Source organism: Lemur catta, chromosome 7, assembly GCF_020740605.2.
Source record: "Lemur catta isolate mLemCat1 chromosome 7, mLemCat1.pri, whole genome shotgun sequence".
In the NCBI taxonomy this organism is placed as follows: domain Eukaryota; kingdom Metazoa; phylum Chordata; class Mammalia; order Primates; family Lemuridae; genus Lemur; species Lemur catta.
Window position 1 is genome coordinate 29977284 of NC_059134.1, and position 15330 is coordinate 29992613.

The 15330-nt window shown below is 35.2% G+C and overlaps 1 protein-coding gene across 2 annotated transcripts in view; it reads right to left on the reverse strand.

Annotated features, from left to right (window-relative positions):
- Window positions 1-15330, reverse strand: part of DDX10 (DEAD-box helicase 10) — a 245624-nt gene that overhangs the window by 90363 nt on the left and 139931 nt on the right. Inside the window, exons 14-15 of one of the 2 annotated variants that reach the window (XM_045556655.1) lie at window positions 9477-9596; window positions 6624-6782 (exon numbers count right to left, since the gene is read on the reverse strand). In XM_045556655.1, the coding sequence (XP_045412611.1) occupies window positions 6624-6782; window positions 9477-9596 (279 nt within the window). The remainder of the gene's footprint in view (window positions 1-6623; window positions 6783-9476; window positions 9597-15330) is intronic. The other variant, XM_045556654.1, reaches the window with a different exon arrangement.

A 15330-nucleotide genomic window follows, 5' to 3' on the forward strand; every position in this document is an offset into this window, starting at 1 on the left:
AACCCCAGTCTCCAACTACTCACCATCAGTCTAAACCAGTCTTCCTCTCTAACACCATACGGTATTTAAGAAAAAGATTCCACAAACAAATAAAAATAGAGGTAATAAACAGCTCAAAGACTTGCCACACAAGTGATGGAGAAGATCTATGCAATTTTGAATATTTCTCTCATTTTTGATGCTGCATATAAAGAAGGCCCGAACATCAAGACGTTGAACTGAATGGCACTAGGTCCCATAAGCTCGTGAGAAGAACAGAAAGCTCCCCACACAAACATCTCTAAATTATAGAACAAAGGCTTTGTAGTAACAAGCTGGCCCATTTTTTAACAATCAACCTGGTTGTGACAGTGCTAGGAAGGGCTGAAACTGGAAGAGAATAGAGTTGTCTAGAAAAGGTTCTTTTTTCCTTTCATGTAAATAAGCTTTACTCACAATATCTATTTTAGAATTAGGCACCGGATGTTTAGTTCCCTTGCTCTCAAGATGACATTTCTGGCCTTATAATTTCATAAGACTATGTGAGCCAGTCCAGTCCCTGACATTACCTTAGACTCTTAAATGGCCATTGCTACTGAAAAATGGATTCTGGTACTACTATCTGTACCTATATCGCTATGCAATAAACATTCAGGGAAACATAATAATAGTATGGAGTCCTAAACTATACTACTAACCCTAGTGCTTATTTTATCCTTAAATTTATTTGAGACTAATGATTTTGCTCTGGAAACATGAAAATTTTCCATTATTTGTCATTCCTTCTTTAAAACCCTGCACTCCTATCATCATCCTCTACCTTTTTATTCACTGCTGCAGAGTTACCCTGCTGTAAGAGATGTCTCAAGGTTGAAGACAAGTAGCAACACAACTGAACAGTTGAAAACACAGTCTATAGCGTAACAAAGACCTCAGTAAGAACCTCAGGGCTATTCGCAGGCTCTGTGGGGTCTTGGACACCTTACCTGACCCTTTGAAGTCTTAGTTTTATCATCTGTAAAAGGAGGCTAGTTCACTTATTTTAGAATTGTTAGCAGGTAGTATGAGGGTACACACACTTAAGTGTAGGGTCCAGTTAAGTAACCGCTACTTGTTATTGTTAACATTTTTTTTTATTTTAGCATATTATGGGGGTACAAAAGTTTAGGTTACGTATATTGCCCTTGCCCCTCTCCCCGAATCAGAGCTTCAAGCGTGTCTGTCCCCTAAACAGTGTGCATCGCACTCATTATGTATGTACACACCCATCCCCTCCCCCCGCACATCTGCTTGACACCCAATTAATGTTATTCCTAAATGTGCTCTTAGGTGATGATCAGTGAAACCAATTTGATGGTGACGTTAATATTCTTGTTAACACTATTCCCAAGACTACTGCTTTCTTCTTTCTTGATTATCATACAAATTTTTGATTAAGCCACCTGGATTCCATGTCAAATTAATTCTGTGCCAACAATAAAACATACAGATTTCCTCAAATGTCCCTTTAATTCTTTCTTAACTTTCTGATGTTCATGCTGATAGTAAGTGGAACCCACAGAAATAGTACACCATCTTTGTAAGCAGTCTCGAGCCACGTCTTGACTTGTTTGTTATCTAAATACACATTCTGATATGGAAAAAACACTCAAAGCAAATAACATAATGAATTGTTTCCCTCTGTTCTTAGCTGTGATAGCAGATATTATCACCTTAAATACAAGTCAACTTTCAGAACTATGAATGATGATACATACCACAGAGCAGATTTTTCACACCATTAAAGTAAAAACCTTTCAATGATGAGATAAACACAGCCCATCTTTCAACAGTTCTGATTGAATTATCAGAAAATACATTGTTTCCATGCAGAAGTAGTGCTTTTGCAATTAACTAATTTACTAATGGGTTCATATGCAAAAATTATAGTTTCTGCTATGTTTGTATTTCTGATGAATGGTTTCAAAAGGTTCTGCAGAAAAAAATAAAAGTAACAGGTGTACTTAAGTACAGCTAACTGTCAGGCAAAGGTGAAAATTGGAATGGTCTCAGAAGAAAACAGTGCTTAAAGGCTGCAATGAAAACTCATAACAAATAAAGCTAAGTGACCTAAAGCAGTTACAGAAGGAACTCTGAAGTCCAGAATATTAGCTATGAATTGCGGCAAGGGGGCAGGTGAGTTCTACTCCCAGTGATGCCATGAAACTACACAGGTTTTGTTTTTGTGCTGTAAGCCAGTTAAAATCTTTATTTATACCTCTTATATCCAAAGAAATTGAAATCAGTATGTTGAAGAGATGTCTGAACTCTCATGCTCATTGCAACATGATTCACAATAGCCAAGATATGGAAACAACTGAAGGGCCCATCAATGGAACAATGGATTAAATGAATGTGATACATACACACAATGGACTACTACTCAGCATTAAATAAGCACTGGTCATAGGGTACAAAGTTTCAGTTAGACAGGAGTAAGTTCTGATGATCTATTAAACAGCATGGTGACCATGTTAATAATAATGTATTGTACATTTCAAAATATCTAGAAGATGATTTTAAATGTTCTCACCACAAGAAGTGATAAATATTTGAGGTGATGGATACGTTAATTGGCCAATTTGATCGCTGCACAATGTATGTGTGTTACAAAACATCACATCATACGCCATAAACACATACAACTATTATTCGTCAATTAAAAACATAGAACTTGAAAATAAAGTAAAAAATAAATTTAAAAAATCTTTATACCTCGGTTTTATGAAACTTTAAGACAAAGATATTTACTTGAACCACAGTAGAAATTATACAGCTTTCAAAATTTGGCAGATGAAAATATGAGTCGAGGGACAGGTGAAACAGTATGGAGGAAAAACAAAGGGACAAAATGAGCACCTGAGTCCCACATTACAAAGAGTACATATCCAAAACTATGATTCAAGGCGATTAACTTTTAAAAGCAGGAGGAAACTACTTTCAAACAGAATCATTAAGACTAAATTCACTTACATATTAACTATCTTATCTTTTCAAAGCAAAAATATAATAAAAGTATTTTGAACATGCTAGAAAAAAATTTCAAAACCTATGAAACCTTCTAAAATTGATATACATTTAAAAAAATGTGTCAAATACAGAAGCATGTAATAGGTTTTGCGGAGTTTTCTTTTCACAAGGAAAATTCTTTCAGGCACATCCATTATTCATAATCTTTTGTCAAAAATTTCTTTACCTTTTTCTATCTTCCTGAAGTAAAGCTTACCCCTAGACCCTAAGTATTTTCAATATTCTTTGGGGACATAATATATTCTTCTCAATATACTTTCATAGAAGTAACAAAATTATGAGTGACAGTCTTATGAGTGAAACATAATTACATTTGCCCAAGGCAAAACCTTATGCTAGAACAATTGTCATTATATTAATATACTCGATTAGGAAAAAAATTCAACTTTAAAACCAATGTGTTCAGGTAAAACAAAGCAAAATAATCTGTGCAGGATTAATATATTTAGTTTTTAAAGTAAAATTTTAATAACTATTAAATGTAAGTGAACAAGGAAGAAGTCTTTTCATCAAGCAAAACAAGCAACCGGATTTGTCAGGGAGAAAAAAATTACAAATTAAACTTTCATTTTCCAAACAGTAAAGGATAATTTCACTCTCATGCCTTAGTTAAATCTATAGAGCCAAAGGATCTCATTGATTGTCTGGGATTAACTCCCATTCCTGCTCCCTCATTTTTCAGATTAGTTAAGTGTAATCCAAATTGGTGGCTGGTAATACAAATTGGATTAATGCCATATTCAAGACTCAAGTACAGGTATATTCCACAATAAAGTCCACCAGTCTTCCCAAACACCACTGTTTCACTATGCCAAATGTTAAAACTTGCCATTGAAGAAAATGTCTGGTGTCTTCTGGGCAAAAGTCTACCCCAAGACAGCTTGCTGCATGACTGATCTGAGCACCAGTACTGTGTCTTAATATTGTAATAAACTAATTCCAAAAGTGTTCACAAACGTAATATGTTCCCTAACACACACAAATATGTATGTGTGTAAGTAACAATTTTACTGAGGAAAATACCACAAAACCAATCATGTAAGTATCAAGTAGAATTAACATTAAAGTTGATTAGAGAGAACTATTCCAGTTATTTACTTGTGCTTTTCTTCAGGCTACATAGTATTTTCAAACTATTTGGAAGGTATGTCACAGGCTGCCTTGTGCAGAACATGCCTATTTTACATAAAATAGTTGTTAATTCATTTTTAAAAACACTTTGACTCTTAGTCTCAGAGGTACTGACTTCAAAACCAGGAGTATATAAAGTTCAAGAGATTTCTCTCTCAACTTGTCAGCCCAGAACTACTCTGTTCAACCTTGCTGTGAGACAGTCATGGAAACAGTTTAAAAATCATATGCTATATTTTAACAGTGGTAGAAAGGAAATGATTTAAAAGATTGAAAATGGAAAAGGGTAGAACAATCTACTTTTCATGTAAGAAAAGGAGAAAATAATATGTATTCCTATTTACTCCTATCTGCATAAAGAAAGTAAAAGGATACATTAAAAATAAAAGTAGTTAGCTGTTGGTGGAGGTATGAGTAAGACAAATATAGGCAGAAGCAAGACTTCAATACCTAAGTACTTTTTTATCATCTTGATTTTAGAACAATGAGAGTACATTATTCATTCAAAAACATTAATTAAAAAAACAGAGGTACGAACAGCTTTTCTGCAGTGACAGCATATCCACAGTAATCTTCCTGAGGTAGAGGGACCAATGTTTGTTAGTTTTTTTTTGTTTTTTTTTTTAAAAGAGACGAAGCTTCACTATGTTGCCAGGCTGGACCGCAGTGGCTATGCACAGGTGCGATCATAGCTCACTACCATCTTGACCCCCCTGAACTCAAGTGATACTCCTGCCTCAGCTTCCCAAGTAGCTGGGACTATAGGCATCAGCCATCACGCCTGGTAGGACCCATGTATTTTAAATATTCTACCTTCACGGTTTAGACCAGAGCCTAGCACATGTACAATGTATAACACATACAATTAGCCCCTTTGAAATTAACTTTTTAACAGTTTCAGAAACAATATTCTACAATCTGAATACAGTAATAACTTCCACATGGGGGAAAGAGAAGGCAAGGGAAAGGAAGAGGAATTTTTATTTTAGGTAAATTCTTCCTATTTCTTCTACTGCTGGCTACAACTTAGAAATCATAAAAGATGAAACACTCTTATGCTTAATCTTCCCCTGAATAAATACTCTTAAGTAGACTTCAAGCTGAAACATGACAAGTAGCTGATACTCTTAAAGATTTTAAAAAAATTTTAATGTCAAATTTCGATTTAAGTACTGTACTAAAAGCAGCAATGCAAGAAATATTTAGTTCTCTCATTAACATAAATATCCAACAATTGCAACCAGTATATTTCAGGTTCATTTATTCTCCACATCTCTGGAATGGTTTTTGCAACATTCATCTTCATCCCTGAAGCTATCTTCAATATCTACTTTTGCTTGTTCATCAAATGCTACTGTGAAGCTGCATCAAATCTTAAAAGATATGAGAATTGCTGCTATATTGAAAAAAAAGGTGTACTGGTCCAAGAAAGGTCAAACAAAAGTGAAAAATGAAAAGAATCCTTCTCAGGATGTAGTTAAATGTCTACATCCAAAGGCTTAAAAGGTTCTTGACATAGAATTTAATATTATGGCAGTCATTTACAAGTATGACATTGTGTCACTCTGAAATCACTGTCTCAAAGCCATGCTAAAGAAAGTTCTGTATGAATATAGATCTGCTTTATTTCATTAATTGATTCTTTTATCTAATGAAATGTCTGCTTTTAGGGAATTTAGTAGTAGAACACTACAGTACCTTACGTGACCACTATCTCAAGGGTATTAGAAAACTGCCAAATTTAAGGCCACCAGGACACAAACTTATTTACATGGAAGTACTCCCTCTTATAAAGTTTCCATTTTTTTACTAAAATACATTTAATCTTGTATCTATTAGCAAAATCAAGGCTATGGGAAGAAATTTAACTATTAAGTTGAATCTGGAAACAACGCCAATCTTCTCCAATGGGTGAATGGTGAAACAAACCTTGGTATATCCCTATCATGAAACACTACTCAATAATAAAAGGAATGAAGTGTTGATACATACAGCTTGGATGAATCTCCAGAGAATAATGCTGGATGAAAAAACCCAATTCCAAAAGGCTACATACTATAATGTTTTGTATATAGCAGTCTGGTAATACCAAAATTATAGAAATGGAGATCGTAGGATCTTCTACAAGTAAAATTACAATTATCTCAAAAAAAACCAACAACAAAAAACTTTATAACAATAAAAAACCCACTAATATTACTTGGGTCACCTCAATTAAAGGCAGATTTAGGTTACATTCTCAGAAACCAGCCAGCATACAAAGACACCCCCAATAGAAGGACAAATGCAACAGATAAAAGGACAAAATAGCCACAGGGGAAAAAAAGTGTCAGAGAAAACAATGAAGAAAGTAATATGCTTGTAATGAATAGTTAATGATTATTTAGATATATTCAGACATACACTAACTTTCACTCAGTATTAATTCAAGATGGAAAGCTTACCCGATGCTTTGCCTTAATTTTCTTCCTGTATTCTTCTTTGTCAAATTTGTCCTCTTCCTGAAGTCTTTCTTTTGCTTTATCTAAGTTGATACCGCCAGTGTCATCTTCCTCATTATCCTTTGTGACAGATCTTTGCATTTGTGGCCACTGCTGAACCAACTACAGAGAGAAAAAAGGTAAGTGTCAGGCAGGAAACAGGGAACACTACTTCCTTTTGTAGGATAGTTCTTAAATGGTCCCTACACCAACTTTCTGCCTTACAACTTGTGTTTCTTAAACTTTCTAACAAACTTCATAACTAAAGTCAGCAAGCCACAGAAGAGACGGTCCCAGTCAGGGTAAAGTAATGCTGCCATAGCCAATGACAAGAGGATTAAAGGCAACTTTCACGAATAACTTGGAGAAGGTAGTTGTGGAATAGAAATGCTTCAACACCTTCTTGAATAGCATTCTTAGTATCCTGCTCTCCAAAGGACTCAGCTGAAAATTACCTGCACAGAGCAGGACCCAGACTAACATGCACCTGCTTGGGGCCACTGTGGCACCTTATGTGTATCTCTACCACATATCCCATGGCACTGTGTTGATTCTCCTATTTCCCTTAGAATTAACCTCCTACAGGGAAGCTGTATATCTTGTTCATTTATCCTCAGAGCTCAACACAGTACCTCGCACATATTAAAGAGGAGCTCAAAATTGATCACTGAATCACATATCAGCCAGTATTACACACAAGAACTCAAGTAACCAAATGTAAAGGAGAAAATTGGTTTGTGTTTCACGGGCCTGCTCAAAGCCACATGATTTACACATACAGTTTATGATAAGGAACAAGGTAATCTAGAAGAGAGGGCACTGATTTTGGAGTCAGGGGACTTGGCTAAATGTCCTGGCTTTTTTGCTAGTCTACTGCATAATGCTGAATACATTACTTAATCTTTGGATCACTGTGTCCCATCCCGAAAAATAAAGAAGTCTGACTTAATGATTTCCAGGTCTAACATTATATAGCTCTACAGACTATTCAGATAAGAATGACACTCTTATTTTATCTAATAATCGGTTGCCAGGAGGATTTAAATAGCTGCCACTGTTTTAGAAAGACTGCTAATTAACCTGCAGGCAAATGGAAATTATAGACACACACATCACAGGCATTGATGCCTCCTCTCTCACTCTAGTAGCCACCACAGCCTTTCTTGAAGATGAGATTCCTTTAGAGCCTCAGCTTTTGGCAACCAATGGGGGTGACAAATACTACAGGGGCAGCCAGGCTCGCAGTCACTGACCCTAAAGAAACAGTGACAGGGATCAATTCTAACAATAAGAATATCATCTGTTCCTCGGACTCCTCATCCCTACTGCTATCACAGAGGGAATGGAGTTTCTTTCAGAGCTTTAGGTCAGAAGTTTCAGGATGGCTCACAACAGCTCCTATCAGCAATAAGCATACACTGAAACATTTCATAGTTAAGGATTCACACTCACCCTGGAGCTAATTGGTATAATCTGTGCAGTTAAACTTAGCAGCACACTAAGGAACCTCATTACACTAAGAGCACTCATCTTATTTTACAGTGAACACCAGATGTCGTGTGACTATTCTAGATTAAGCCTGCTTCTCGAGTGTTGACCTCTTTTTAGAAATTTTATAAAGATTCATTATCTATTACTTACATAGGCTTCCTCTTCAACTTCCAGCACCTTTGAATTGTACACCCTTTTGTTACTTTCCATCATTTACACCCAAATTTTCAACTTCAAAATTAAAAAGAAACCTATTCCATTGGATATAGACTTAAGCAGCACTTATATTAGTGATGATGAAATGTGACACATTATAGCCATGTAATGTAACTAGAAAAACTCAGTTATTTTATTGAGATAGATGCTTCATTCAATAAATCTGAGGGGTTATGTTACGTACTGTTCTAGGTGCTGGGGATATTATAGTAAACAAAGTCCACAAAATACCTTCTCCTTATAGAGAAGTGGAGTGGCAGAAATTGACAAGAGTCAGATATAAACTAAAGTCACAAAATGACTCAAGTGCTATGAAGAAAAATAACGCAGGGTGAGGGAAATGAGATTACAGTGGGGGTAAGGTGTTGTGTGCTATGTTAGGATGTTCAGGAAAGCCTGTGGGCTGGTGAAATGAGGCTGAGATGATATTCGGAAGATCTGCTATAACCACTAACTAGTCATCACTCCCTAGGTAAGTCACATAGCATTCTGGATCTATTTCATCATTTAAAAATGAAGAGAATTGTTATGTAATAGAGTGACTTTTCGTAAGTAATCACTGAGTGGTAACCCCTTCCCTACACTATACGTATGTATTTACAGTAAGGTCAAGGTAAAGGTGAGATGAAAACTAGGCACCTAGGTGTCTGTGATCACTTTACAGCAGAGAAGACCCTCCCATATCCAGCATAGCAAGAAACATGCAAGTACAGCATCTAAAATTGAGGAAGTGCAAAGCAGAGATTTTTTTAGAGTCAAACAAAAGCAGCCATGGCAAGTAGCTGTGTTAGTATTCTTGTATTTGCTCCTGCAGAACAGATTGATAAATACCATGATGAGAAAATCTTATCTATAAAAACAGAATTTAGAAAGTTCAAAACCAACTCTGTGTTGGTAACACCAAGAAGTATCTCAGTTTATTGCCAATGAGGCATCCTTCTTCACAGCTGCAGAGCTGATGAAATGCCTACAGTAACAGCAAAAGGAATGGTCCAGCATGCTGTAGAGAAACATTTACCCCCTCATTACTGAATATAAGTCACCAAGGAAGTCAAACTCTTCATGATCCTCAGAGTGTACCCCTGAAATAAAGCATTTACAGAATCTTACCTCCCCTTCATCAGTAAATGTTACTTTCTTATTCACTTTGAAATTTCTCTTCATTACTTTTTTTGCTTCTGCAACTTTGGTCACTTTTTTCTTGACACTGGATTTAGAAGGTTCTTTCTTCTGTGTGAGAACATATAAAAAACACAGATGATTAGGTAAATGGTTGCCTTAAGTTAACAATTTAATTCTGGCAATATACTTTCCAAAACTGAGTGCAATTATTGCCCACTGGCTAATAAGAAGCATCAAAAACACTGTCCGGAAATCAAACTATACTTATTAACTAACAACCCCTCCCAAAACTCAAGAGTTTTAAGTATAAATAGGAGGAACAGTAGATATAACCTTCACATTTTCTTCTATTACTAGAACTGTCCCATCTGATGATACTGAAGCACCAGAAATTACATAATAATGTAATAATTGGATATAAGATAAATAAAGCTATCTTTCAGATAAAATATGACCTTATTTTAAAATTTCCAGTTGTAAATTTAAACTTTTAGACTAGGAAATGTATACTTGGAAAACAAAATGACTGTAATACATTGTGTGCAACTCAACATTCTTCCTCTAATAATTTACTATATGAACACTGCAATTAAGCATGTCCAAAGGTATAATGGAATAAAAGAATATGCTGATTCAGACCTAGCTAATGGCCTCAATCCACTACAGCAAGATATTAAAAATTCAAAGTCACTGCTTACTTACGCTAAGTGAATGTTGAGTGAACAACCTGAGATGGGGCATAGAAGAGATCATAGCATAACCTGCTTTAAGAAGTAACTCATGTTTGAGAAAGAGTTGGATTTTTCTCCTTGAATCAGAGCCAGTAGTACCATTGGTGGTACTTAGTTAACTAATCTAATGCAGCTTATATTAGAATGAGTAGGAGTCTTTGGTGTAGTAGGTATGAAAATGGATTTGAGCTCAAGTTCTACCACTTTTAAATTGTGCACAGGCAAGTTACCTGACCTTTTGTTTAGTTGTAAACTGAAGATAATAATAGCACCTATCTCTTGGGACTGTTGGGAAGATTAAATAATAAATGAAAAATATGCAAAAATGTTCAATATATCTCAAATACCACTATTATATATTGATTTTATGCTCATAAAAGAGATCATGCCGACTGCTTAGGCTTAATTTGCAAAATACCAGACAGTAAGTTTCCTAGTTGATTGATTTTTAACTCTGTACCATAGGGGACCACCTAAGGAAAAGTAAGATAAGAGGGACTGAGCCAGGAAACAAGAATTATCAGAAGCTTCAGGGAAGATGCACACTGGTTACAACTGTTACATTATGGTAATAACTTTACACAAAAAAGAACAATTCATTTAATAAGTAGATATTGTTAATAGTGATGAATATATAAAGGCCTAGATCATAAAATTAAAAACAAACTTAAACAGAGGTTTGTGCCAAGTTATCAACGTATTATACTTTTAAACAATGGTCATAGTTATAACAATCAGCTAGTATAATCTGCGATAATATGATTTAAGTACAAGAAAGTTGTTTTGATATGGATGGTTCTGTTCTGTAGGTATTACTAACAGTGCTTTTGTATTTCTGGTTCAACTTATAACTACAGTGTCTGGTTACATTTATTTATTTCTCAAACTACAAATCAATTCATATTTAAGAAGCTGTTAGAATCCTTAATCCATACTAAGCTTATGAATAGATTGTCTCTGAGGCAACTTTTATTATATCAGAGACATTAATATGCTATAATCACTATGCCTACCCTGTCAAGATTTCCACGAAAAGAGATTAAGTTTGTCTTAGAGTTCTTCTTCCCAGTGAACACCCCACCTCCTCTATCTCCCAGGGATCTGTGACTCCACAAATTCTACCAGCTGGTGGCATAAGGCCCTAAATTGCTGGGCCTACTCCTCACAACCCCTCTCCACCACTGTGCTTGCTCTATGATAGGTGACTATCATTCTTCCTCAATCACTACAGGACTCTTGTGAGCACAGGAGATCAATAAGACTCCCACTTCCTTCAGCCCAGTCAGTATTCTTACACCTCCTTTTCCTCCACAAAAGCTTATCAGAGACCACCACCAACTCAACCACCAGGGTTGGCAACTTCATTACTGACTCCAGTGTATTCTTAGTGCGATGGGTAGGGCAAGTCTTAAAGATCCTGGATTGACTGATCTTCGCTCATCAGATCTCATTTAATGATCATGAGAATGCCAATCAAACAGTGCAAACTGAGAGGTTCATTATAATATAAACATAATAACTAAAAAGGAATAAGTTATAATTATTTAAATCAGTAAACAAAGTACTAGGAAACGACATGAGCAAACTTTCTAGGGTGATGGCAATGGTCCATATCTTAGTAAGAGTTTGAGTTACACAGACGCATACTTTTTTTCAAAACTCAAATTTAACATTTAAGATTTGTGCATTTCATTGTATGTAAATTTCTACCTCAATAAAAGCCCTATAAACAAATGTTGACATGTAGTTAATGCCATCCAAGCTGAAGTATATCGGGGAAAGTGCTGCTGTTGGCTGGCAATGTACTCTGAAATCCACTAAGGATAGAAGGATATGTGGGTAGTTACATGATAAAGGACACATGGTAAAAGTTTGATTGCAGTATATAGGTGTTAGGTGTTTTGCTGTCCAGAAGTATACCTTTTATAACTTTTCTGTATATTTGAAAATCTTCATAATAATACAACAGCCCAGTCCCAGGAACAGGAGGAAACAGAGCAATGATACCGAAAATTCTCAGAATAGAATAAAGGTCAGTTAGAAAAAAAGTTCTGCAGAGCAGAAGCTTGGAGTGAGGTGGGTCCAGCTTAAGAGCTTTTGGGAAATCCATGAAACCACTGAAATTATGTGACAAGATTTATAGATATTTGCATCTTTGCCCTTTTTATGGTTTATACTGGTTTCTGAAAGAGATCTGTGCTACCCCCCACCCCGCAAAAAAAAAGAAAAAGGTTTACAATTTTTATTTGTGTTAGGGAAGCCACTGAAAGAAGGAACAGAAATTTCCACATGGGTGAGAAGAGGCTTGTTCATCATATTTTCCCTAATAAGCTGTGGCTGGGCTCTGATATTCTAGAATTATTCCTCACTCATTCAAATATGCCCTGGACGTCAAAAACACACAAGGGTTACTGGGGACCCAGCAGTGCAAAGGGAGATGTGCTCCCAACACCCATGGGGACTATCTGTTGAAAAAGATATTTAACAACCAGCAGAAAGTATTAATGATTGCAACACAAATGTAGTGCTTGGAAGAAGACAGAAAGAATGAACAAATAAATGTAATAGAGTGCCTGCCCAAGGTAGTCAGGGGTGAGGAGCCCTGGTGAAGACACTTTCTTTTGAGGGAGAGATGTTTGAATCGAATGGCACACACTACAACACTGCAGCATTACCAGAACACATGGGATGTGCAAACACCCTTGCTGCCCACTGACGGTGTACTGCACGTATGGCTTATAAGAGTCTTAATTCAATGTTATACTTTTTAACAATAACTTCAGCAGGTAATATACGCACATGTATTCTATAAAGAATATTCAAGTGAAAAACCTGTCTTTCATATCTTCTTCATTAACCTCAGTCTTCCTCTTGAGAGGCAATCACTGTTACCAGCTTCCGTATCCTTCCAGACAGATTCCACCCACATTCAAGTATGCAGGAAATAATACTCAGTTACGAAAAGAACTACCCACTGCAATGAATAGCCTTGCTTATATCTATTCTAAAAGTGCTCAAGGAGTATGTCCATTTAAAAGATATTTCCAAACAACACTCCAGAGGTTATACAAATTTATACTCCCACCAAAAATTGATTCTCCACATCTACTTCAAAGTATATTAGGCTTTATATTTGCCAGTCAACTAAGTGAAAAAATAATATCTCGGGGAAATTTTAAGCTGCAGTTGTATTATTTTATGCATGACAGAACATCTTTTCAAAGGCATTGTTTTTCTGTGCACTGTCTGTTTTATTTGCCAGTATTTCTAATAAGTTCCTGGCATTCTATTTATCAAGTTGTGAAATCTCTTCATTTGCTAAAGATGCTTCAATATTTTTTTGCATCTCATCATTTAAGATTTTTGCCATGAGTTAATCATTTGTTGTTTTGCTTTGTTTTGCTTTTTCCCTAGCAGAGATTTTTAATTTTTGTGTACTCACTTTTATTATTTATAAAGATGTTTTCTGGGTTTGTGCCATACTTTAATTTTCCAATTAGAATAATCTCTAAAAATGAATTTAACTTTTTATATGACAATTTTACTTTTTTGGAATTTTCAGTATTGACTCTTGGACAAGAAAGTCTCATTAATACATTCTATATTCCTATTCATTAAGACACAAAAAATATGAAGTATACCTATAATTAGGTAGGAGTTATATTTTGATTACAAGATTTTATGTTATTGGCACAAGGATGAAATTTACAGCAACCCAAAGAAGTATAATGAAAGAGTAGCGGCAAGACATAAACCATCAAAATATAACTTTCATTTCTATTTGCACCTCTTCTACAACATGTGAGACTTTAAAAAGCTAAAAGTATCATAAAATACAAAATTGATAAAGCATCAAGTCATCTTCAATGTCCTGTGATAGGTGTAGGAAGTTACCACCAATAACTTGGAAGATAAAAGAACCGCTAATCTTAAAAACAATAATGGTTCCTAGCAAAAGGACAGTATTAGTTAACATTGGCTACAAGAAGATTCAAAATATAATCATGGAAAAAAAATCTACCTTAAACATCACTACTAGACATCCTAGAGGGGAAGATAAATTATAAAATACTGATATTTTGAATGAAAAGCAAAAACTATAGGGAAATGAAAGTTAGAATTAAAGAGAAAGATAATCACTCTAAAGAAATCAGATTTTCATGTTTCCTTAAAGTGGCTCCCATGTGCCAAATAATTAATAATTTATAATGAAAACTATCTAAAAGTGAAGGAAACCAACAAAATAAAAAACTGTCAACGATGGTGGAGACGTGAGAGATTACCTATTACCAGCCTAAGCCACCCATGAACAAGGGCATTTCTTAAGATTGATGCATACTGTCTCCCCAAAGTGCAAACATACTTAATATACACATTTCCATTGGCTAAATATAACCAAATCCTACTAGAACTTACAATTTTTTAAAAAGCATATTGACGGCCTAAGTATAATTCCTCATTCTAAAACTATTTAATTACAATAATCCAAATATTCTAATTTTACAGTATAAATTAAGGACACACTATTTGATATTTTAAAGTCATCTACGAAATCTTTTCTTAAGAAATAACATCATCACCAGTAAGTAGTAAAAGTATCGTTTGTGAAATTTTTGCAAAAACTGTAATCTTAAAATTAAGAGCCACCTAACAGCTAGAGAGTTTCAGATTTGCAAGACGAAAAAGTTCTGGAAACTGGTTGTACAACAATATGAATGGATGTAACACAACGGGGCTGCACATTTAAGAATGGTTAAAATAGCAAATTTTATGTTTCATGTCTTTTACCACAACTAAAGATGAAATTTTAAAACTTAAGAGCCACTTAGAATATCACAGGACATCAGGTTAAAATGTTATTACAGGAACAAAGTTTGTCTTTTCCAAATTCCTACTCAAATGTAAACTTGCTATGACAAACCTATGTGCTATAGCAACAGTCCTAGACTTACACAACAGTGAAGAAGCAGATGGTTCAGCCTGAGGATGGGAAGCAGGCTGGACAACGCAAGCACAGGGCACAATTGACACAAGAAGCATTAAAGACCTTTAAAGATTGACTAAAATTATATAAAAGTATTTATAAGTTATACAAATAATCTTATAATGGT